The sequence below is a fragment of the Protomyctophum bolini genome, assembly GCF_963924005.1.
Source record: "Protomyctophum bolini genome assembly, chromosome: 20".
NCBI classification, from domain to species: domain Eukaryota; kingdom Metazoa; phylum Chordata; class Actinopteri; order Myctophiformes; family Myctophidae; genus Protomyctophum; species Protomyctophum bolini.
The window spans coordinates 10185928-10211779 of record NC_137881.1 but is presented as its reverse complement, the minus strand read 5'-3'; the positions used below and the strand labels follow the sequence as shown (position 1 = coordinate 10211779).

General features: G+C 42.3%; 1 protein-coding gene across 1 annotated transcript in view; it reads right to left on the bottom strand.

Annotated features, from left to right (window-relative positions):
- The window catches only part of mpdz (multiple PDZ domain crumbs cell polarity complex component), an 80471-nt gene that overhangs the window by 37033 nt on the left and 17586 nt on the right, over positions 1 to 25852 (bottom strand). Inside the window, exons 11-27 of the mRNA XM_080792853.1 lie at positions 25384 to 25660; positions 23016 to 23093; positions 22389 to 22468; positions 21449 to 21595; positions 20799 to 20969; positions 18445 to 18630; positions 17672 to 17881; positions 14595 to 14756; positions 11172 to 11400; positions 10406 to 10515; positions 9927 to 10038; positions 8989 to 9187; positions 8228 to 8269; positions 5087 to 5182; positions 4671 to 4751; positions 3773 to 3950; positions 3382 to 3492 (exon numbers count right to left, since the gene is read on the bottom strand). Of these exons, the coding sequence (XP_080648979.1) occupies positions 3382 to 3492; positions 3773 to 3950; positions 4671 to 4751; positions 5087 to 5182; positions 8228 to 8269; positions 8989 to 9187; positions 9927 to 10038; positions 10406 to 10515; positions 11172 to 11400; positions 14595 to 14756; positions 17672 to 17881; positions 18445 to 18630; positions 20799 to 20969; positions 21449 to 21595; positions 22389 to 22468; positions 23016 to 23093; positions 25384 to 25660 (2469 nt within the window). The remainder of the gene's footprint in view (positions 1 to 3381; positions 3493 to 3772; positions 3951 to 4670; positions 4752 to 5086; positions 5183 to 8227; positions 8270 to 8988; positions 9188 to 9926; positions 10039 to 10405; positions 10516 to 11171; positions 11401 to 14594; positions 14757 to 17671; positions 17882 to 18444; positions 18631 to 20798; positions 20970 to 21448; positions 21596 to 22388; positions 22469 to 23015; positions 23094 to 25383; positions 25661 to 25852) is intronic.

The window sequence follows — 25852 nt, the reverse complement described above, 5'->3', positions numbered from 1 at the left end:
CAAAGCACAAAGGAAGGCAGGTCAAGTAAAAACATACACACACAGGACACACAAAGACACAGGGCCGTGCTCTAACCTGGGGCTGGGCGGGTACTAAGCAGGTTTGATTAGTGCAGCGAAGGGTCAGTCCAGGGCGGCTATTTAGCTGCAGAAAAGGCAGGGGCGTTTTCTAAAAGCAAGACAGGTTGAAGGATATTTAACATTATGGCAGAGAGCAGTTCTGATGAAACGGGTCAAACCTCTTTTGACCCGGCGGGTCAAAAAAGGGGGGACAAAAAAAGAAAGAAACGGTGGACAGAAAGTTCAGAAACACTGTATTATTCAATGCGGCAGCCGTTTCCTTGACCATAGCCTATTTTGCTGTGCGCACAAAAAGAAACCCCAAAAGATATACTATATCCAAAAAACATATTCAAAGCACGGTCGGTCTCTTTCCGTGGAATAATTTTAAAAAAATGGTTTAGAGAGACTCCTCTGGGATACCTCGAGATTATTCACTGCTTACAACAAAATGATTGGAACACTTTTATATAGGCAACATGGAGGAGGTGGTTATTATACTCTTTACGTGGCCCCCAGTGGCTACGTTTAAGAAAAGCATTACTGGCCTGCCTGTAGCACTGCAGCTAAAGGCATTATCTAATCAAAATAGTGTTTTTCAGCCTCTTAAAAGTCAACTGTTATGATTTCAAGCTGAAAACTCGGAGGTCTCGTCTGTGTGTGGTGAAACAAGAGAAGTTAATAGCAGCTGTGGAAAGTTACTGAGTACATTTATTCACGTATGGTACTCATGAACTATTATTATTTTCTTAGTTAAATTAACCTTATTCTTTTCTTAGTTAAATGAACCTGAGTTACAACTTTACGTGAACCGCTTTCTTAGCATCTACACATCTCTCTAAAAAAAGAGCCAATGTACAAGTTTTGCAACGTGTTGCACATAGTGAGTTTGATGATTTGCTATTTTTTGGCAAATGTTGCCCCCAGAATAGGCATGCACAATAACAGCAACAATTCTGAGGTACCTTTACTATTTTCATTTTCAGATGTAGTTATACTTCTACTGCAAATATTGCACATTTTACCCCCACTACAAATATTTGACTATTTTAGTTATTAGTTACTTAGCAGATTTAGATGATTATTACAAAACATTAAAATGTTAATCCCTATTTTCTTTCCTCAGCCATTTGAAAAATGCAGCTCTACAAGGTCACAAAACATTGTGAAAGGTCAGGTTGTGAGCTTGTAGATCGGCTATTTTCCAAAAGATTTGATCAAGTAATCAAGTTGATTACTTTTAAGCAAAATGGAACCCAAAGTTGTGCTTGTGGTCAGGCAGACTGTAGGGAAAAAAACACTGATGAGCAAGGCAACAGCTGACCGACGCGTTTCAACACTCAGGTCTTCAAGAGTGTCTGAAGTTTTTTTACTTTGGTACATTTGGCACGCCAATACTTTTGTAGTGCACTTTTATTCAAGTATTGTGACTAACAAGACTTTCACTTCTTTATATAGTGTTATGCTACTTTTACTTAAGTAAAACAATCTGAAGACTTCTTCCACCACTAGCTAATAGAGCCGTAGTCTGACGTCAATATCGGTAGAGGCCGCAAATCCACAGGTTCATGTACTTTATATTTGCATTGTAATCCCCATAGGGGGATTTGAGATCGGGATCAGGACTTTGGCGTTCTATACAGAGAGAGTAAGCCAGGGTGGGGGGGTGGGGTCGGTACAGCTGGATTGCCTCAGACATACAGGAGAGATTGAGTGTGATAGATAGCCGATCAGATCAAGAGCAGGGGGGGGGGGGGGGGACACAGACAGAAAGAGAAAGAAGGATTACCTGGCGTTTGCGATGTGGCATGCGTGCTAAAGCGTTGCTGTATTTCTCTACAACAGCGTGTGACGTGGATGGACTATATATTGACACGGGCTTGAGGGAGATGGCGGCGTATGGGAACAGAGATGGAGGCTGGATTGGTTAATGGGAAATCGGAGGGCTAAAAGCAATATGTTTGGTTTGGGAGAGTATTTTACGGGCTGTCATAAAGCATGAAAGAATCCTTGACTAGTGACTACCATGCGGAGATGTGGAGCTGGGAAGGAATTAAGTACATTTATTCAAGTACTGTAATTCAGTACAATGTTGAGGAGCTTTTAGTTTACTTCAGATACTTCTGCTCCGCTACATCTCAGAATCAAATGTTGTACTTTTTTACCCCACTATATAAAAACAACAACAATTTTACCCTTCAGCTAAAAGAATTCACATATTTTGAAATATCTTAAAGAAATGAGTATTGGTGGAGATAATACCACAGCCGCAGTAGTCCCTGCAGTGGAACTACAGTATTGCACTTTGAACTTTCAAATTTCAGCTATTTCAAACAACAGATACGATATGCAGGCACAGTCAGAGGTGATTTTCGACGAGGACTGCACCGAGGCAGAGGCTGCCCACATGCCAAAGAAAATAAACGTTATCGCATTCCTTACAAGCTATAGAATCTGATCTAGCTCTAGCAACTGTGCTTAACCCATTCTGACCGGGCACCCATTTTGGTGTTATCATCATGTTATGCTTTAGCTATTGAAAAATAGCAGACCTACAAGCTCATAGCGCGCCACCGAGTGGCGCGCTACGAGCTTGTAGGTCTGCTATTTTTGAAAAATCGAAGAAACTACTGACATTTTTTAGAATCTGATCTCAGGTCAGAATGGGTCCATCAGACCAGTGTGTGTCCAGTGGAAACCTCGTATGAATCTGATCTCAGGTCAGAATGGCTTAAGTACCTGCCCTTCTAAAGCAATAAACCCTTTTCACAGCAGCTTTGGCCGCTGTGGAAAGAGTCCATTTCAAAAAGGCTTCACTTTCCTCATTTCAAAATCTGTGATTTGTATTTGGCACTTGAAGTGCTTTTACACTGTGTGCACCAAAATGCAAGGTTAAATAAATTGGATTACGAGTACCACAGACAAAAAAACAGTCCAAATCCAAATTCCATTCTGACCCCTACACGAAAAGGCCTCGTTGTCCTGACCCCTTATCTGTCATTTATACATTATGGATAAATAGTTCAATTAATGAATAAAGGAAAATATATACTAGCACTCCACATATATAAACATTTATATAGTGACACAGTAACACAGCAGTACTTACCAGTGGTGTAATGACACAATTCAAGTATGAAGTGTACATGTTGCTCTTAACACTTATATGGCCATTTACTCTTTTGCAATTTCTTTACAGAGCAATATTGCGTAGGTAAAAAAAACCCCACAAGTGTTAATACTGGGATAAAGCCATCATGTGTCTGTCTGTCAGTCAGTCAGTCAGTCCCCTACAGAACACGAGGTGTCGTTTTGACCTACCCTGGGTCTGTGGATAATACTCTGGACCAAGAAAGAAACAGGGTTGCCTGCTCTACGGATGGCCTCCACCGCCTCTTCATGACTGGCATCTCTGAGGTCCACTCCATCCACCTGGAGGAGGAGGAGGAGGAGGAGGAGAGGCCCCAGGGCAGCCCCCAGATGCAATGATTTATGTTAAAAATGTTTGCTTTAAAAAAGACATATCAAAGATTTGCATGACAAAAATAGCAGATATACAAGCTCAAAGTGTGGCACGACACAATGCACTATGAACTAGTGGTTGAATCTAAAATGGCACAGATGCTTTCCCGGTTTTAATGGCTTAAGTAAGCCATTTAATGGCTTCCTTCCAACACTGCTCCAGGCGTAATGACCCCTAGTGAACCCTCACCTCTACTATCCTGTCTCCAGTCTTCAGGGTTCCGTTGCGTCCTGCAGGACTGTCTTCCAGGACGTGTTTGATGAAGATGCCCCGCATCACCTCTCCGGTGCTCAGCCGGCTGCCCATCCCTCTGCCTCCCACGATGCTGATGCCTAGAGACTTGCCGGCTTCTCTGAACAGCTCCACTCTGAGAGGCAGAGGAGAAAACGTTTAGAATGAAGGGCTCCACTCTTAGATTCGTCGACTAAAACTATGACAATTCTTTTCCCCGTCGACTACCTTTTTCCACTGGCTAAAAGGAAATAAAAACGAAATATAAATACTAAACTATGATGACAAAACTAAGACTAACTATATTGACAATTTCGTCAACAATTGAAAACTAGATGTTAAAAATGTTAGGGAGGGAAGATATGGAGAAGATATCGAGTAGAACTAAAAGACAAGGCAATTTACATGTTGTTGCGCAGGTGTTGCGCTCTGAAAATAGCAGAACTACAAGCTCACAATGCGTCGCGCTGTACACACTCACAGTTACAGACAGGCAACGGTCCATTTGTGGTTTCTTAATATCAATCATTGTTGAGGACACCTGGGATCCCCAAACCCCACTTTGGCAACCACTGTTTTACAATGACACCCTTTGAGAGACACAGTGAACGACATGTACTTTCACTAGAAGAAAATTAGATGACACCTGGCCAGAACATGTTTTTATCTATTTTCTACCGAACGTCTTTGATTGCAACAGCTTCACACTTCACTCCACAGCCTCTTGTTACCCCCCCCCCCGAGACAATCCAACAGCTTTCAACCCCTCCTCCACACCCCAAAACCCCCCGTTCTTGAACCAGAAGCATAGTTACTTTAAAATCCACATTGTTGTGTTTCATGCATAAGTACTCACTTCCTAGGTTGGTTCCAGTTGTTATAAGAGGCACTCTCTTCTCCCTCGCCGTCCTCCCGCTCAGGGAGGTCTGGAATGTCTCTGCAACAAGAAATAAGAAAACACTTTTCAAAACCGCATCGGCTTTGGTCAAACTGAGCACATTCAAAAGGTCTTTCTAATTAAAATGTTCCCAGGCTTAACGGGTTGTTAAAAACGGAAGGAAGGCAAGCTTCCAATTAAAGCTTCACCAGGGGCTTTGGATGAAACCAACATACTTTCTTAACTTTAGAACTCTTCAATGTGTTTCAACTAAGATATTGTTCTTGACTACAGACACGCGCAGCAGTAGTTCAGTGCGATGCAGGTTATCTGTATGTGTCAAGCAAGCCTATTGCGGTCGTATCATTTTCGGAAGGAAGAGTGTAGTGACATACTTTGGGGCTGGGAGTTCTCCAGTGAAGGCTTCATCTTTAGCCTGCTCAAGGCTAACTTTGTACTCCTCCAGATACTCTGCTGGGACATAGGTGATGCTGAAAGCAAACACAGTCGCACGCACACACACGCACCAAGTTGAGCCTCAATAACATCAAAGAAATCCAACTACCTGTACCACTAAAACTCAAATATTTGTCATCTTCACCATCCCTATCATTCCACATTCACAAATTCCACTTGAGTTGGTTCAGGCATGTTATGTATGCACGTAAGCATGTATCATTGTGAAATGACACACGATCATTTACCAAGACATTAGTGTCAAAAGAAATGTGCATTCATTTGAGTCCAACAGTCTTTTTTCTCTCTTCGTTTCTAAAAAAAAAGAGCCGCTATATTCATTTATGGCTGTCTCATTGGCATTCAGAAGCTGTCCTGTTTTTCTCCACCACATCCAATTTTACTGCGCGCTCAAGATTTCAGCAGAAATGAACTACAGTCTATTTTGTCGCTGTCGGGTGGAAATCTTGTATGTCTTTAAAAAGTTCCTTTTTATTATCGTATATAAAAAAGGAAAACTGTGAAAATAACGAATAGACAAGCTCACAGCATGTCACATCACTACGCGCTGTGAGCTTGTAGATCAGCTACTTTCACCACTTTTGTGCAAAACTCTGGTATGGTCAAGTAGGGCATCAATTTACGAGAAAACATGAAAAGTTGAAATAATGGAGATACAAGGTTTTTGCCGCGACAGTAACGATTTCTCAAGCAAATGGATTCTGCCTATCAACCGCCCAAGGTGAGATGCCAATGAATTATGTATACACGGCATCTGATTATACAAAACAGATGTGCACCTTGTTCATAAATGTCTGAGCCAATAAAGTTTTCCACCACCAAATGCATCATGCATTTTTCTTTCTGTTTTTTTGGCATTCAGGTTTTTAGGAATTATAATTTAGGTTAGACAGTGCCAGGGTTTGACTTAAATTAAATTAAGAAAAAGAAAAAGACTGGGGACATTCTCTTAAAGTCTGTGCTTACTTTCTATAAATACTGTATATACACATAAAATAAATAAATAAATAAATAAAAAAGAATCACACCCGTGTGAAGTGAGGGGCATTCTTTTCATCGTACAACATCATCCAATAAAAAAGAAAAAACTTTCTCATGAATTAATTTGTCAACTTATGTTATTATCCTTTAACCATTGTTTAAAAAATATAATCAATATATGCGACATTGATACATACGTCATATGTATCGGACACATATGACGTAAATTCTCCTTTCGTTGTCAATGGCAAATGTGACACGTGACGAAAAGCTGTATATAGAAAATAAAACAATTCTTAATTCAAATGTTAAAAATTGTGATATTATCAAGTTCCAACATATCAGTCTACATTTCGAAAAAAGGGAATGTATCAATCGTCTTTAATTCAGTCTGACAGAAGCAGGGATAAAACATATCCCCACTGGGGGTAGGGGGGTCTCAAGACCCCAGCCTGCCCACCACCCAAATGGTTGGGCCCCTTTGTGGCAGGTCTTTCTTTCAGCGGGACTTCACATCTGGTTGATTCTGAAGAGCACACATATTATGAGTGACATTAACAGATCTTAAGCATGCAGACGCAGTGGTAAATGTACCCCAGGCGAGTGTTTTAGGTGAGTGAACCATGGTGATTTTGAACATCAGCACATGCAGTGTCATGACACATGCAGGAAAATAAATCCCAACCAGAAAGGTGCATTCAGAAGAGTGCAAATCTCCGCCAGGAGGCATGCCCTAATACAGTGGTAGCCAAACTTTCCTGCATCAAGACCCACTTGAAATTCTCTAAAGCACGCAAACCAACCCACCTGGACCTCTTAACCGAATGGCTGCCATGTTACGTGGTAAGAGCAAATTTTATTTTATTTTAATGATGAATCTATCGATTGTGTCCCGGCTTGTATAAATGGAACCATACATTCCTATTTATAATATTTCTTAAACAAATCTTAGTGTTTTGCCAATTATTTCAGGTCCACGTTGCAATATCCTCACAGCCCAAGGTTGGGAATCGCTGCGAGCAATGTATGCAGCACAACCTGATTACCAGCTGTACATGGTCTGTACTGTCTTCCTCGCTGGAAATCCCAAACACGTCACCCAAACATATCCAAATCCACCATGCTCATTCAGCAACTCTAAATGTCAGTGATTTCAACACGGTGTCGTGCAAGTTTTGCCGAGCGTCAGCACTCTAAACACTGTAAAAGGGACTAAATAGTGACACAAGACAGCAGATTTAAAGACTGTCAGTGGGAGTTTTGGGTGTATGTTGTAACATACACCCAAACGTTCCCGTCCTGAATGGGTTAATCTACGGGCAACTTGTACTGGCTTGCATCTGCATGTTTGACATTGGGTTAGTTCCTGCACATCAGCCAGATGGTGTGATTATAAAAGAAAAGGAAAAATAAAATACATAGCGGACATTCACAGATTTGAAAAATAAGGATCACACCGATTGGCCCAGTAGTATGTGAGATTAGCTGTGGACACACACACACACACACACACACACACAAAGGCATGCACGCGTGTGCACAAACACACATGTGCATGTTCTCCTGGCTGAGATAATGATTCAAATAGAGTTAGTAGAATGGTAGTTAAAAAGAGATCACATAATCACATAAGTAGGTCGGCAAGCAGGTCGGCAAGCATCTTAGACACAGTTAATTAGGAAATTGTTTTTAGTGGTTAAAGGTGAGAGGGCAGATGATCCAGAGATTTATCCAGATAATGTGAATCTATGTGCTAGATTAGAATGTGCACGAACACACCATTATCAGCATCACTGCCACAACAAAAACCCCAAGACAATCTTTAGGTTGATAGTAGCATCATCCAATCCAATGTGCTGCTCTAACAATTAAAGTAGGGCTTATAATGGCAAGTTTTCTTCAATAATCAGTTTTAACTATTAACTATTTGGGTCAGAAGATACATATTTTTCTGGATAAAACCTGTTTCGCCAGACGGGAAGAAAAGCCCAGCTTCAGATGTAGAAAATGACAGATAGGAAATGAAGGTAGGTAGGTTGTGCTAGCACACCACCGGCATGGAAGTTAGCCATACTCACACATAAAAGGGGCACAGATCGTCCTCGGGTGCACAAGCAGATCTAAAAAACGTGAAGAGTTGGGGATTTTATGCACCGAAGCTAACATACTGCCAAGTTTAGCACATCAAGCGGTACTTGTAAAATACCACATTAAACCTTTGCCTTTGAGGGAACTTTCCTCACAGTGTGGGAGGGAATAGTAACTTCTTGCTCTTCCAAATTACCCTCCCTGAACTAATTCAGTGCAACCAACGGATATGAACTATTTAGATTACATGGACAACATGACCGCTAATCTCTCTCGACCATAATTGAGGCATTTATGAAAGCTTGCACTTCGTTATAAATGAGCTGCCAATGCATAATGCAATGGAAGGACGGGCAAAGACACAGTAACTGCAAGTACATGTTAATTTTCTTGTGCATGCAGTTTGACACCAACTAATTGATGCATTCGTAAGTATCCTTTGTAAGGCTTTTGATCACAGTTAACCTCATGTAATCATTCAAGGGTTGTTAGGGAAATGCCTGTATGATTTACTGAAAGAAAAACCTTCTAAATGAATGGACGGCTCGGCGTGTTTCTAAACATGGAGATATTGCAGGAGAAATTTCACTGCAGCAAATAATATATATAATCAAAGCAATTACAGAGCATTTATGATGATTTTTACCTCTTTAAAAAGTAAAAACACATGTCAGTATTATGTGTACAGGAAATATGTATTTAGCTGTAGTCCCCTTGTGTCACTGAACTGTTGACAGCGACGATCACTTACTCCAGGTCTGGTCCAATGAGAGAGTGTCTCCGGAGCATGGCGCGGGTCTGGGCATTAGACAGGTTGGCAGTGGGCTCGCGGTTGATGGCCAGGATGAGGTCCCCCACGCCCAGGCGCCCATCACGGCTGATGGAGCCGCCGGGGGTGATGCTGCGAATGAGCATTCCAAAGCCATCCTTCACGGCACTCACTGTCATTCCTATGAGGCAGTTCACACACACAAGGACTTTCATGGTTATTTGAAATACGTGGACTTAAATTGTTGCAAATTAACCCCCCCCCATTGTCGAATGCCGTGAACTGCAAATTGCATATGTCGTAGGTTTTAGATTACCTTTTAATAGGGGGATTTAGCAGTGGTGAACCAAATTAAATTCAGATTTTCTCTGAAGAGACAATTAAATCGGAATCCCATTACTCCTATAATATTTGGCCACTGAATAATTAAATTTAACAACTCTCACTAAAGCTGGAATCCAGACAAGACAGACTGCAGCCTCGGGGCTGATGTCAAAAACACATAACAACAGTTTTATATGTCTGTTTAAACCACAACTTTAATGGCATACCTCATCTGGAGTAAAACTTAGAATAGGAACAGATCAGAAGGCGTGAAGTAGTGACATTTAAATGGCACATCTTCTCAGCTAAACTGAACCTTTTGAATAGCACGTATAGATTGTTTAAAATCCATTTTCTGTATTCTCAGTCAGCTCTCAAGTTAAAGGTTTGCTACAAGTTCCCCCTAGCAGGGTCCAGGGCACTGAATTCAAATTGAACCTTGTGGCTTGGAAAGTAGCCAAGCTAATTTCAATATATGTTTTTAACCAAATATGGCATTTGTAAAAGGATAAAGATTAAAAAAAAAGAGTAAAGGCCAATACTTCAATCTTTCAACCTGATTTACATTCCAAGAAGGTGAGCAAATAAACACTCACCCAGGCTGCAGTTGCCCTTGACGACGGTGATGGTTCGTTCAAAATTGCTCCCAGGCGTGTACACTTCCTTGTCGTCCTCTTCTCCTGGTTCTTTCGCAGCGGTGTCCTTATCCTTGAGGGTGATAATTCAACACAGATATTCAGCTACTAAATGAAAGCATTTTAGGTCACATTCAGGACCATTCTGTCATCTACAGAGGCTAGGTTATGGGAAGAGGGTTGGATTGGGCAAGGAATACAAAATATTTTCTTAAAGTCTGTGTTCAGCATTCCCCCATCCCTGACTGGGACGATGTCAGGTGACATATTTGAATAAATACTACGAATAAACTTAAAAACAAAGGATAATTATCAATCATTATTTTGGGGATTTTATGTGCCCTCTCCAAAGACCGACCCCTATCATTGTATATTATTGTAACAACAATAACAGATCTTTCACTTTCTACTCTTGAAAGTACTTTAAGTGAGACGTGTACCTTGTACGTGGCCTGTATTTGTCCAATGTCTCCAACTGAGACGGCTGGCTCCATCTGAAAGTGGAGCGACTCTAGTGGGTTCTCCTGAACATCAGTCCTGGTACCATGGGCTGTCACCAATGAAAAAGTTACTCAACGCTTAATTGTCATGCAAATAATTGCTATGAACAATTTAATTATGTTTTTTTGGCATTGAACATTGACATTTCTGTTTGGCTATTATGGCTTTCTGAGCCATAATTTGCACAGAGCAGATATGACAAACAACTTAAATATACAAAGCAATGACTGACTATGACAAATACCAATAATGACAATAAATAATGCACTATACCCAAAATATTCCATATTTAATTACCAAAATGTGATTAAAAAAGTAGTAGAAGTAGCCAATCAACAAGCTCACAATGCATCACATCTCGACACGTTGTAGAGCTTGTAGATCGGCTACAGAATTTGTATTATATTCCCTTTAGATTGCATCATATAAGAACTGTGTTTGAAAAATAAACAAATCATCCCGGCGGTTTCACTCATTATGGATATGAAGAATCGACTGACTGCGAGAAAACGCTAATGTTACTGACTGAGAAATATGAGTGACTGTCGTAAACGATACAGAGACACCTCCCCGACAATATCGCAGAGACAGGTTTGTTTATTTTTGGAACACAATAATGATTATGCAAAAATAATTGCGATGATTTCAAATATTTCCGATTAGGCGATTGATTATGTAATAATGATGACAGGACCCCTGGTATACCTATTTCACTGAAGGGGCTGTATGAGCCTGAGCTGTCCGCTGGCTCCAGTCGGGAAGAGGGCTGGGACAGGTAGGGATCGGAACCACTCAGGAGTGTGTCAATCACAACTTGACCTCTTAGCCCGGGAGTCGACTTCCCCTCCGGAGAGAAGGGTTCTGTACCGTCTGCCAGGCCAGACACCGCTGCGAATGAGGACCGCTCGCTCAGCAAGTCCAATCGACCTGTCAGCTAGGATTAAAACAAAACAGTGGTGGGGAAAAGTCACTCAGATTGATTTTTTCTTTCTTAATTTTACTCATGTAAAAGTAGCAAAACCACAATGTAGAAATACTCCATTACAAGTAAAAGTCCTAGAATTAAAAATGTACTGGGGTACAAAAGTTACAAAAGTATCGTTGCACTGGGTAAAACAAAGCACAGCAGCCGAATGAACGTGTTTATGTCAACAACAGTTGTTGAACCGATGGGTGCACTGCATATCATGTAGCTCAGTCACACTTTTGCACTCCTCGTAATGAGCCGTAGGAAGGCCATCAGCTGCCAGTGGAGAACAGCAGTAATTACTAAGGATCCTGAGTGTGTGTGAGGCACTAAATGTAGCTTTATTATCACACCACCACCTACTGTACGGAACCACGTCTGGGCAGCAATGAATCTCGGCTAACGCTCGCCGCTGGGGCTCCAAAGGAAGTCCCATCGATTTAACCCATTTTGACCTGAGATCAGATTCTAAAACGTTCTTCTAAATCCTGACAGTTTTCTGAAAAAGCTATGTTTCTATGTCAGTCGTTCTTCAATTTTTCAAAAATAGCAGACCTACAAGCTCGTAGCCCGCCACTCGGTGGCGCGCTATGAGCTTGTAGATCTGCTATTTTTCAATAGCTAAAGCATGACATGATGCTAACACCAAAAGGGGTTCCCACCCAAAATGGGTTAATTTACTATCATGAAACTTTCCTTTTCGACCTCATATTTGATGCGCATATTTCATGCGCAAGTGCTGACATTTTTTTTTACCACTTACAACAGAACCTGACCTGCTTGCTCTGGGAAATAATTGAACGTTGACCTTCAGGGCAATGTTTGTGTCAAAACAGAAACAGGATCATGTCAAAGGTCATGTCAAAACCGAGACACCGGATCTAAATGTATCAATGGAAGAGCAGGGAGACCGGATACAACCCCTACATTGTAGCCTTTTCGGAAACCCGACTGAGTTTTTCCGTCGGTTTTCCGAAAAACGCGTCCAGTGTGCAAGGACCTTAACTTATTCAGACAAAAAGTTACATACAGAAATACAGCTTTAAGACACACACACACACACACATGCTGAAGAACTACTGAGAATAGAGCAAGAAATGTGAGGTTTCCTTCTAATGGATATTTGGGGAGCACTGGGATGGGAAGTCTACAAAGAGGTGTGATGAGGACAGGAATGCCAAACAGGAAAAGAGGGAAATTAAAAGCAAAACCTCTCCATGTATGCATGGCCATGCATACATCTGACAAAATATTCGGGCAAGAAAAGTTTAATCCCCAGAAGAAAAAGACTATTTTGAAAACGAATTCATTGTTATACTAGGAGATTATTCAATTTTTCACACAACTGTCGATTTCTATTCATCTATTTACTTATTTGTCTATTTATTTTATTTTTTTAAATCACCACAAAAGGTTGCCTAAATGAGGCTCCTGCAGCGATATCCTTTTCGAGATGAAAAGGCAAGTCTTGGTATTGACATTGCACTCCTACATATCACAGTGGAAATTACTACAACAAAGACCAAACAGGCATCGTCGCCGTGCGCCTCCGCTAACCGCTAATCCGTGTCTGTCCGCAGTAGACTAGTAAAGTGAGTGAAATGAAGAACCTTGACCTTTGAGCACCTACTTCTAATCAGTTCATCCTCGAGCCCACTCGCAAAAAGTAGCTTCCCCATGTCATTGGAGCAGCTCCAACATTGATCTAGATATGTATTATTCATTGGATCTTGGACCTCTTGTGTACAGTATAATAACTCTAATACAAATAATTTACTGTGGCAATAGCATGCAGTGTATCTGTGGTGACTAACCAAGATGAAATCATGTAAACCATAGAGATAATGTATAGAATGTATTGCTATAAAACACAACGTTTTATAGCAACCCTATACTTTATTGAAGAGCATACATCCTCAGGCTTACTAGGGCAGTTAAGAATAAAAACGTTAAAGTAACAGTAGCAGCGGTAAGAGTCCAGTAACAGATAATAAATAGCAAAGCAATGCAGGTGTCGATGTAACAGCTTGGCTAAAAAGCCACTAGAGATGGTGTAGGAGCTGGTAAAGTGTGAATTAGTGGTGGATGGGCTGGACGGTGGTTGGCTTTAGGGAAGAAGCTGCGAAGTTGTGATGCTGAGAATGTGTGTGATGTCATGTTTGTGTTCAGGAATAAAGATGTCAAGTGAATACTATTTCATTATAGGAAAGCGTTGCTGCAGTGCATTCTCGTTATCCAGAGGTCAAAGGGCAGTAATGGTTGCTGCTTTTAAACACAAGTCAGTAGTATTTCCCATGACCTTTTGACCCCCCCCTGCGAGAAGTAAACACATTTTTATCATTATGTGCTGCTGGGATGTTGCAAAGTTCACTTCCCCCCCCCCCTCCACCCCCCCAATGTGTGCCACGAGTGACTTCTTCTTTTCGATTCTAAACACACCAATAGTAATACACAGTAGCCTGACCACAACATGCCGAGTTTGATTCCCTGCCCTCTCCGTTTCTTGTGTCCATCGGATCCCTGGCTACTAAGACAAATATGCTTTAAAACATTACACTTCTATATCTCTCTATAACTAAAATTTAAAACACCTTAAATATTTTATTTCTTTCATAAATAGGAATTGCTCCCGTCGCAAGTTGATGATGTCATATGTCCATGTGTGGTCCAGCCCTATGGAATATATGGAATGCACGTGCTAATATATAAAGTATTTTAAAATAATGCTTTGATGCTCATATTATCCTTAGGAAGTATTACGTTGTTTGACGGGAGCAGTTCCTATTGAGTGAAAGATTCTCTATTTGTGAAAGAAATAAAATGCTTAAGGTGGCATTCCTGTGGTTCCAGACCCACAGGAATGCACCCAGGGTTCCGGCCCGAATCCGGCGAGCCGCCCCGCGTCCCAAACGGTTGAGAAATGACAGTTACCGTGTGGGGGTCCCTCTACTGTACTCTCTACTGTAATGTACTGTACTGGCACACCTGAAATCACCATATATACAGTTAATATGTGTTTGTGTGTGCGCACACACGTGGTGAAAAACAACCATGCTGTTTTCGTGCTCACACATACCCAGCCAGCTACCCACACACATAGTCACTTAAGGAAGTGGTTTGCACCACTTAAAAAATGTCCCAAAACATGTCTAAGCACCAACCTTTGGTGTGGAAGAGAGCAGGTAGTCCAGATCGGCGCTACAGGCGCTGCCGTGCAGGGCGATCATGGACGTCTGGAAGGTCCCGTCGTGGTCCTCCTCCATCCCCGAGTAGCGGTGCTCCAGCAGCGTGTCAGCCGACAGGTCTGATTCATTGGTGTCAATCTGTCGAAAGGCATGGAAGCATGAATGACTGGAAGGTTAGGTGGCAATTGACCCCTTTGCTGTTGGATGCAAATGCAAGCTATCCAATCACGGATAACTGCAAACCGGCAGTGTTATGCTTCTCTAGGCGGAGGGGGGGACGGGGGACGGGTAATATCTGTAATGATGAATTAAGAGAGGATTGGTCACATAAGACCATGCAGGTTGTTGCTTTTGGGAAGGAGGAGTGGACAGGGCCAAGAGACTGCTGAAAGTGCAGAGAGAATTGAAATTGACTTTGTATTTGCAATCCTCCAGTACAAAAGATCCAACTGGTCAGCTTTCCATGGAGTTGGAACAACTAATGGCGAACAGCAGGAGGACACACCTAAACTGGAAAGGCGTTGGCGTTGATTCTGAACTGATAAACTACTCGCTAAAGCCTTTAAAATGCATCATTACTATATTTATAGAAATTAAGTTGATAGGGGCAACCAATCCTCTCTTGGCCTACATTCAACATCCCTTGCACCACATTTTCACCAAGAGTATAAATTGTTTACTAGACCTTAAAGTTAGAACCAATTTTCTGTAATTGTCTTAATCACAGTGCATCGACTATTTCTTTATTAGTGCATGAGGGACATAAAATCCCTTTAGAAAAGGTTTAGGTTTGAGATTGCTATTCACATTTGTAACGAACCTTGCCAAGTGCAGTAGTAGAAAAACAAACAATTAAATCCTCTTGGTGAAAATGAGACAATAATAGGACAATAAGACAAATTTAATGATTGAGGTGTTTCTTTCCAAAGAATGTGTTTTTTAATTAGTTTTTTCCCCGCCCAGTTTGATTGATTGGTCTCTTCACCAACGCTAACCAACCCAGTGGTTCTCAGTTCTCTTGTTCACGACCCACAGATGTTAAACGGCATGTTTACAATCAATCGATTGGACTTTTACATGAATTCACATATTATTAATGTTACAGTATCAATCATTACAATCTCAGTATAGGATGTTTTGCCATTCATTTGGGGGCCCACTTGCAATAGAGGGTATGCGTGTGACATCAACATCATACCCGTGAAGTTAGGCGGTAACGCCTACTGAGTGGCATAAAACTACTTGCTGGCCTTGACAGCCCATACATCCAAACAGACGACGCATTAAACAAAGTTAAAACGATTTTAAACTCACTTTGCCACTCACTTTATGCATGTGCATGCCCTCTATATATGCACGCGTGCGGCCCATCAGTGGGTCGTGGCTAGAGTTTGAGAACCACTGAGAACTAACCAACGCAGGCTCTGCTCGGTAGAGGACAGCCTCAGTCAGTCCTTCCTCCTCCCTGTGTTTAACCAACATAAATGAATGAGTGGCTCTCCGTGACGCTGGCCTTTCCTGCGCGTCATCGTATGGGTGCGGAGAAGCGCGGGAAGCTCCGTGCACTCCCTATAGGAAAGTGGAGAAATTCCTTTAGTTTCATCTGTAATTGGATTTATTTTAAATTGGGTGAGATTTTACCGAGAATGTTTTTTCTTCTCTTGATTTTCTCACTCTTCTATATTATCAAAATTAGCAATAGTGATGTGTCTGTTATTTTGAGTAAATTGCAAACAGTAAGGCTCTTTTCGGTGTTTTCACTGTTGCTCGTTTCTAACCTGACGTTTTTGCAGCAAGCAACCCAGACAGAGAGAAAGACAGAAGGGCTGGGGGATGGAGAGAAACAAACGAGCAAGAGAGAGAGAAAGGGCAAAAAATAAAGTTGGTTTCGGAGGATTACTCCATTTTGAGAGGATGATACATCAAAACACCTCCTGAAAGTGCACTCCACCTCAGGGGCTGATAACTCCACAGTGGCTTCCTAACAACTTCGTAATCCAGCTAACCTTGGCAGCTCAGACTGCCTCGCTGTGCAAACCAATGGCAGATCCAATAAAGATCAGATCAGATCAACCTTTATTGATCCACGGAGAGAGATTCAGGTGTCACAGCAGCAGAGGCAAAGAGACTCAAGCATAGGTTCAGCGAGAGTCAAAAACCAAACCCAAGATAAGTATAAGGAGAAGGAAAAAAATTAAATTCTGCTGTTCCTAGTGTAATACTATGTGCACTGGCTCAGAAAAAGAAGACACATCCCACAAGCAAAGAGTACAGATGCCTGAGGCAATAAACATGTTGAGAGACCGAATATTTTGACAGGTGCTTCAGTGCATTTTAAATGAGTGAGGAGTTCATGCTCTTGGCCAAATTCAATAATGGAGCAATATCAAACAAAGGGCATGAGGTATTTTAGGCCACTTGTGCCCTTTATAAAGCGCCGCTCTTGAAGTGGTTTATCATGCAGAGACTATATCGTCTTTCCCTGCATGAAAAATTCAAGCCACCTGTAAGGTGAACCCTCATTATTGGATACTGGGCCGCATAGTAAAAAGAGAGGGCTCAAAGTGCACCTGCAAATGAGTCTAGGATAAATAAACAACCTACTCAACGAACAGCTAAACCACTGCATTCCCATGAGTAATGAATGCGTGTCAGAAATGTATGAAGACTTCTCCAGCCTCCTGCATTTAGTCCTATCCTCACAACACTAACACACATACAGCCACTGAGATACAATTATAAAGACATAACACTGTCGTGCAGAAACCTTGTATCTCCATATTTAAACTTTTTAAGTATTTTCTTTCGTGAATGAATGAATACCCTAGTTCATCATACAGGAGTGTCGCGCAAAAGTAGCGAAAATAGCAGATCTACAGGATCACAATGTGTCACAAGGCCATTTTCACTATCTAATTTCCTTTTTTCTTTTACATGGTTTCCACCGCAATGGTAAACAAACACTTACCCCAGTCAGTGCACACAGCAAAAGAAACACAAAACAACAAGTAGAGCAGATAAATAAATAAAAAAGCAGGTTGGATTTCGCTTACAGGCAACGGCTTGGCCACTCCTATCCGGACGGCGCCGAGCTTGGCCCCTTTCAGGGCCTGGACCGCGTCCTCCAGGCTGGCGTCCTCCAGGTCGTGGCTGTTGACGAACATGAGCCGGTCTCCGGGCAGCAGCCTGCCGTCCTGCTCCGCCACGCCGTTGGGAACCAGAGAGCGGATCACAATCACCGTCTTAGCAGGGTCCGTCGGGTCCTGAGGCGGAGCCAAAAGGCAGCCGCAGGTTAGCGAGGAACAATTTGGAGGAAAACAGAAGAGGAAAAACAAATGACAACCTGATGCAACCAGTGAAAAGGAGTTTGGTTTTAGCTGTGTATCTCAGTAAAACAATTGGTCAGAGGTTGTTAAGTTAATGCCGTTTTCCAATTTCCAACTTGACAACCGTGGTGTGAATATACAATAGGAGTCCTCAAAGTGGGGTGCTGGTGCTTGGGGTTCCTGGTTGGGTTCCAAAAAGGGTGTACAAATGGACTTGTGAAGTTCATGTTAAGAATGCAAAAGCAGTGTGCCAGTCAGAATAACAATGAATACGCAGGGAGAGGGCTTCCTTAGATATAAAGCTTAATAAAGTATCTGTGTCGAGTACAAAACCTCGTACCTGTGCCACTTTCTGAATTTGAAAGTGTTTAGGTGCGTCTGTGAGATGTATAAATATTTAACCAATAAAACGTATTAACAACAGCTTGTGAATAACAACTACAAGGTTATTTTTATACATACTGTAGAAACAAGGTTGTCCTGCAGTCAGAATCCCCCACCTGATAATCCAGAATGCTGAATCCCAGTCCTCCCTCTCCCTTCTCCAGCTCAATGTTCTGCACCTCAGACTCCCACATGGCCAGTGGAGCTCCGAGCGCCTCCTCGCTCACATTATCCCGTCCAGACAACTCCGCCACCTGCACCTCCGTGTCTCTGGGAGCCAAGAACCCGCCGTCTGTTTTGTCCTGCAAGAATAAAACCCCCCAAAAAGTCTCAGCTGCTGCTCGTACATGGCTTTCTTTTTTACTCCCCAACCCATATAGGCCTGCTGCTACCCCCTTCTAGTTCCATTTCATATAAGTTTCTGTCAGGACATGAAAGGGATCTTTTGGGATTGGTTGTGGGGCCTGGGATATGTTATCACAGCTAAAGCTGCACAGATGAAAACCGCCCTTCCTTTTGAAGTCCCCACGTTGTCGGCCACTGGCCCACTGCTGTCGAGGAATTACTGCGTGGATTGTTGATATACTGCGCCGTGGGCCGCTTCACGCTTATCCCTGAATCTTAATCCTTTGTCATTGGCAATCTAGAAAACCAGTGGAGCAGTGGACAGCTATGGCTTGGTTAACCCATTTAGACCCGAGCTCGATTCTATAAGATGACAGTTTGCTGAAAAACCTATTTTTCTATGTCAGTAGTGCTCAACTTTTTTGATGACAAAGACCCCCAGAATTATCTGTATTTGGCTGCGGACCCCAATCTGAAAATATGTTGTTCCAGGCACCCCCCAGAAGCAAAGATTTGAGTTAAAAACATTCACTCAGATTTGCACCTCATTTTCACGACCTACAAGCTCGTAGCTTGTAGATCTGCTATTTTTCAATAGCTAAAGTATAATCTAATGCTTAAAACACCAAAAGGGGTTCCCGTCCAGAATAGGTTATTGGAGAGTTCATGGGTTATGAGCCCTGAAAATATTTCTCACCAATAATGTTCTCTAGTTCACTGATTCTCAAAAGGTTCCTTGAGGGGGTTCCAAAATCATTTAATATAGCGTCACAGTCAGCGTAAACCACCTCTACAAGATCACCATGCGTCGCCAAACGCACCGTGATCTTTTAGATAAGCTATTTTCGAAGAAATCTTGAATATATAAATAAATATGTGTGAAGTGACTCAAGTGAGAGACTATTGGCAAATCTTGCCTCACTTTTTATCCTCAATATGTACTTTGCTCAGCCAATCAAATCATCGCCATGGGGTAATCAGCCAATCAAATCATCACTAAAATTCACATGCACACACACACACACATGCAAAGCTGGGCATAGGATGGTATAGCAGCCCTCAAAAATTCAATATTCAATTTGAAACATTGCAACAACAGAAACATGTCGGGGTCCTTGACATGAGAAAGTTGACCACTGATATAAAGGGAAAGTTATACAGTATGTTGAATTTATTTTTGAGGGGTTCTAGCCCCTCCTACAGTATGTCCAGCTTTTAGTGTGTGCCCACAAACTTTGTCCTACACAAACATTAAATTCCCATTGACAATGAATGGAGAATTTTACGCCATAGTGTACATTTTACGTCATAGTCAAATGACGTAATTTCTTTACACTAATTAGTGTAAACCCAAATGTATGATAATGTACGATGATAAGAGCGCCCCTCACTTCACCTGGGTGTGATCTTTTAATTTTATGATTGCATTATTAGTGCACGTGGAGGAGAGGCTTTCCTATCTGCTGCAATGCTGCGTGAGCAATGGCAGTCCTGGCATACATACTGAATAGTGAATACATAGCTCTGCATGCTAATGGACCATAGAATGAAAGTGATGATATCAGCACCGCAATGCACTGTTTTGGTTCCCATATGAGGTTATTATTTTTTTAAAGCTCAGTCATGCACCAAAAATAATTTCTGAAAGCCATTTCCATAACTTCATTAGTTTATTATAATGTGATTTATTGATTAAATTGTATGTTCTTTACATTTTTTGTCTGTCAGCGCAAATTATACTTGCACAAGGGCATTCCCAAACCTTTTAGCTCCAGACCCAATAGATAAACTGATAGTAAACCCGCGACACTCCAAAACATATAATCACTTCAAAGTCCTAGTCCTACTTCCGAAATCTGAAATAGTGAAATGTGTCACATAGGGACACATTGTGAGCTTGTAGATCTGCTTTTTTCACAAACTTTACCCGTTTCGAAATAATAAAAATATATAAGCAACGTGAGAAAAAGGGGGATATGTACTCGTAACCCATGAAAAGGAGTCGGCGACCCAAAAATGGGGACCTTTCTGCCGCACTGCGAGCTTGCTATTTTTTTACTAAACTAAACTGTTACAATACACATCAATTTGGGGGGGGGGGGGGTCCTCCACTTGAATACTGTACCTTTACTTGAGACGTTAAGGGAAACGCCAGAGTTCCTGGTTCGCTGGCATCCATGTCAGTCTGCTGCAGAGGGGCGGGCCTGCAGCATGCCATGTGCACCCGCAGTGGGAGCTCCTTCAAGATGCTGACCACTGCCTTGTGGGACTCGCCTATCAGGGAGATGCCGTTCACCTGGGCATGGGAGATATGGGTTAGGGATGAGAAAAGAATATGCACACTTGTCTAAGATATTCCCCTCCCAATATAACTTTATTAATTCAGTGTACAATGTTTTGACATGTAAGGTCTTCATCTTTTTTTCTTTCTTCCCCTCCTATATACAGGTTTAATGTTTGCGTTTAGGTCAATGTTTGTTTTAAAAACGCCATTGACATTGAAGAGAACTTTATGTTTGTTTAGTCACCAACACAAATATTAAATCCCATTAACAATAAAGAGAAATTAATGTTTGTTTTGACACCGTTTGTTTTTACATCATTACATCACCTAAGAGCGCCCCTCACTTCACATCTTGAAAGTGGGAGAACTAGTGGTTTAGAAGGCATTTGTAAAGTGGGTTAGAAATGCATCCTTAAAAAAAACGGTGAATATTAATGACCCGTCTGAAATATTCAGGTCATGGGGTTAAATTATTTTTAGGGCCTCTCTACCTCCAGCAGTTCGTCTCCACTGAAGAGCTTTCCGCAGCGGCCCAGCGGCCCCTCTGGCAGGACAGAGCGGATGTAGTGGTGGCCGCTGTTAGCCTCCAGACTGATGCCCAGACCGCTGCTCTCGCTGAACTTCTCCACCTGGGCCACCTGGTGGAGATGGAAAGAAAGCACCACGGTGAATGGAAAGAAATGGTGTTCAAAATGTTTTGAGAACAAAAACACTTTGAGAAAAAGTGGTTAATGTATGTTTTTTATGAATACCGGTAATCTAAAGTACCATGCAACCAAGGATGTCTAATACATGGAGTGGAGTAGAAGTACTGTATAAAGTACTGAAACATGGAAACACTAGTAAAGTAAAAGTATGTCAAGTACAACCACTTTCCACCAGTTCATGGCAACATATAACCGTAAGTCAAAAAGGTTGCTAGGTGAGTTTAGCCACATTAACCTTGGTGTCCCTATTTTTGGCAAGTGAAATAGGTGAAAGTTCTCCAAAATAGCTGAGGCTTCTATATGCTTAATTACTACACATCGTACACCGGTATGGTGCTGGAAAAATAGCAGATCTACTCGCTTGCAGCGTGTCGTAAATTGCAACGCATTGTGAGCTTGCAGATCTGCTGTTTGTGTCGTACGACCATGTCAGACTCATGTGGTTAGCCTATGAAGCATCACTGTCATTACTATGTATTATTATAACCGCCTCTTGAATGCATTGTTGGTCATTGGAGAGAGACACTTTTGTGCCATCGTGTTCCTTTGTTGTGGCATGTACTCAGCCGTCATGCCACACATATGTTTACCCGTGTTAAACCAACAAACACTCGAGCGAGTGTTAAAAAAAGGGACCCATGAGGGTGCACTAAGTACTGGCGGTGAGGGAGTCTGTGTTGAAAAGAGAAGCTCGGCTTTTGAAAAACAAAAACAAAACACTTACTACGACTTCATTGCTAGGCCCCAGAATCCCCATCCACTTGTTCATTAGCTCCTGCTCTTCAAACGCCGTTAGCTTGATCCCTTGAAAAAAGATGATATATGGCAGCGGCTTAAAGGCAACAAAAACAACAACAGCGGGGAATGCAGATCTATGCAATTCACACCAGGCAGTGCGACTTAACTATACCCTCTAACTCTCTGCAAGGTGCTTAAGATAGAGTGAGGAAGCGATCCTCGCGTCAATGAAAATGTCATTGCCAGCTCGTCGCTGCTGTCGAGCAGAAACCTCGTATCTGTCCATTAAAAAAACTAATGTTGCAAGTTGTGACTAAATAGTAACTACACAGGAACCCATTGGTATACACAGGAACACAGCACTCTGTAAACACAGTTTACACAAGTAAAAAGCAGGTAAGAAAAGTATGTTTTGTACATACAAGGTGTTTCCACCCGACATTTTGCAATCATGGCGCTAACAGGGAAACCTTGGCCCGGCACCGTTTTCAGTACTTTATATAATTATGGGGGGCTCAGTGTGCTGCCGTAATAGCCTGCATCCTGGCGGAGCGGTCTCCATTATGTCATCATCATGTCAGTGTGTGCTCAGTACGGGATGTCAGCCGCCTACCGTCTCTGTCCTCCGCTGGCTGATCCTTGGCTGGAGTGACAGCGGATACGTCGCTCTGGGAATGGATTGGCTTCTCATCTGTAAGCAGTGGATGAAAGCCCCGTTAAGCCATTTTGGGCGGGAGCCCCTTTTGTGTGTTCTATGAGCATTATGTTATACTTTAGCTATTGAAAAATAGCTCATAGCGCCCCAACCTAGTGGCGCGCCACGAGCTTGTAGGTCTGTTATTTTTGAAAATTTGTGAAAATGCGGCACAAATCTTTGAATATACATTCTTTCAGAAGACTTTTATTTCGACGTCAGGCCTAAATAGCTTAAGGGATGAATGGCGAGAGGCGCGGCGGAATAAACACGAGATACAAGTTCGTACTGACGGCGGAATTATGCAATGTGAAAACAACTATGTGCAGTGGGTGGACAATTAGCATAATACTCAAAGTAAATAATAATAGTACAATTTGGTTACGAGGTACATTTTCAGAAATGTTCAGAAATGTTCTAAAATAGTGACCTTGGCAGCTTGTATTAGGGGTCAAGTGGGTAATCCATTATATATTTTTGTACGTTTTGTGCCAAGAGTGCCTTCCAAGAAATGTAGTGGAGTCAAAGGTACAATATTTCTATTTAAAATGTAGAAGAGTGAAAGTAATCAGTTTGCAAAAAAAACTATATCAATATATATATATATATATATATAATGCCAAATAAATGTATTAAGTAGCCTACAGTACTCAAGTAAGTGTACTCAGTTACTGTCCATCATGCAGTAAAATCGTCAGCGTTAACTTTAACGGACTCCAGAGAGTAAAATGACTATGCAAAAAGCTCAAAGACCCGACATTACAGGCTAGTGCCCATGGGCATGTACATACATGTATAGTGTAGCATATCCATCATAGCTAGTACATAAAGACGTAATCCTTTCGCCAAGCTCTGAACTGTAGAGCGCGCTCCCGTCCCGACTGCCACTGACTCCAGAGTGCGTTATGATGAGTTTCCCTGCAGCGTCGCTGCATTGTGTGTTGATGTTTACTACGGACTCAATTACAGACCTCATCTAGTTCAAGGTCTCCCCCATCAGGGCGGAGGGCTCTGCTTTCTATCTATAGAGCTGCGGTGCGTGTGGTTTTTTAGGGGGAAGAGCGAGTAAATAGGTCCCTGCCCACATGTGAAGGATTGAAGTCACGGTGTTAACTAATGTCGAAGCGGATATGGAATCCCCATGACAGTTAGTGAATTTAATATTGTCTCTGTCGGGTGGTTCAAGGGTGAAAAAAGGCCACTCCGCTCAGTTGAGTTTTAAAAAGCCTTTATTGTCATGGCTTAGCTAGGCAAAAGTTTAAAAAAAAAGAAAACTTGGATGTCAGCCCACTACTACAAGCAGGGCCGGATTTATCTTCGCAAGGGTCCCCGGGCTAGACAACATTTCAGGGCCGTCCTGAGGGTGGGTGGTGCATTTCGCTGTAATTGTGGGGTACCCAGCCCCCCCCAAAAAAGAGAGGCAAGCAAGCAGCCAGACAGACAGACTAGTTGCTGAATGGATGCAGCCACTAGTAGCCAGTAGGGCACTAATGCAGTTTTACAGCAAAATATTTCACAATGTGCTCTATAAAATCACAGTAAGAGAGATGAGCAATACAGAAAGAGTAAAGCCACTAATAGTGCACTAATGCATTTGCCAGCTTTACAGCAAAATATTGGGGAGAGAGAGAGAGAGAGAGAGACAGAGACAGAGACAGAGACAGAGACAGAGACAGACAGACAAACGGACACAGACAGACAGATCACTATGTATGTATGGCTTCAGGGCTTTCCACAGCTACCCCACAACACAGCATGACTCATGTCTTCACAGTGCAGACAGCGTGCAAGACTTCATTCAGTAAGGCAGTCTTTGCTACATTGATGGGACATGGGAGTTAATCCAAGTTATCTCTGCAATGGATCTCAGTCAGGGCCTCCTGTGGCCTCCTCTGCTAAATGCTCAAACTGTGTAAAGTGTAGATTGAATTTAGAGGTCAAAATTCCTGCATCAGGTAATAGTGCTCTTGACAGATCAGTGATTAAACAAGGACAGTGGCCTACATTTTGGGACTCGTCCTCACTACCTTGAGCACTCTTCCCACTGCCCGCAGTGTAGACTTTACAACTACAACTAAGAGAAAGTAAGCAATGCCTCACACCCCAAATACTGTTGACCAAGGACCAGACAGGCTGCTGCTGTCTCTCTCCCTCTCTCTTAAATTAGTGTAATTAGTTGCAGCTGTTTATGCCATACTCAGTCACACTCACACACACACACAGATGTAGAAGTGGCTAGCGCTTAATAAACCAAACAAACAAATGAAAAACGTGAAACTATAATAACCTTGGCTGCCAGTCCTCTCCAATTCCCTGAGGACGACGACGGTGGTGGCGGTGGGGATGATGGTGGTGGTGTAGGCGGGGAGGCTGGTGGCACTGGGGAGGGTGGTGCTGGTGGTGTAGGCGGGGAGGCCGGTGGTGTCGCTGGGGGCCAGCGGAGGAGGGACCTCCTCCGGCTGGAAGCCTCTGCGAACCAGCTTGAGGTGGACCGTCTGCCCCGTGTGTCGCAGAACCTCCACCGCCTGCTGGTTGGTGTAGCCCTGGATGTTCACACCGTCCACCTGCAGGGGGCAGCAAACCGTGTGCATATATGGGGCAGTGTTTAATTATTTTTCTGTCATGTCCGTATATATATATAATATATATATATATATACGTACCCCCTCAAGGACCTCTGTTCCCCAGAAACAATATTTTGAATGATATATTATTATTATTATTGTTATTACCGGTATTAATGTTTTACATTTTAA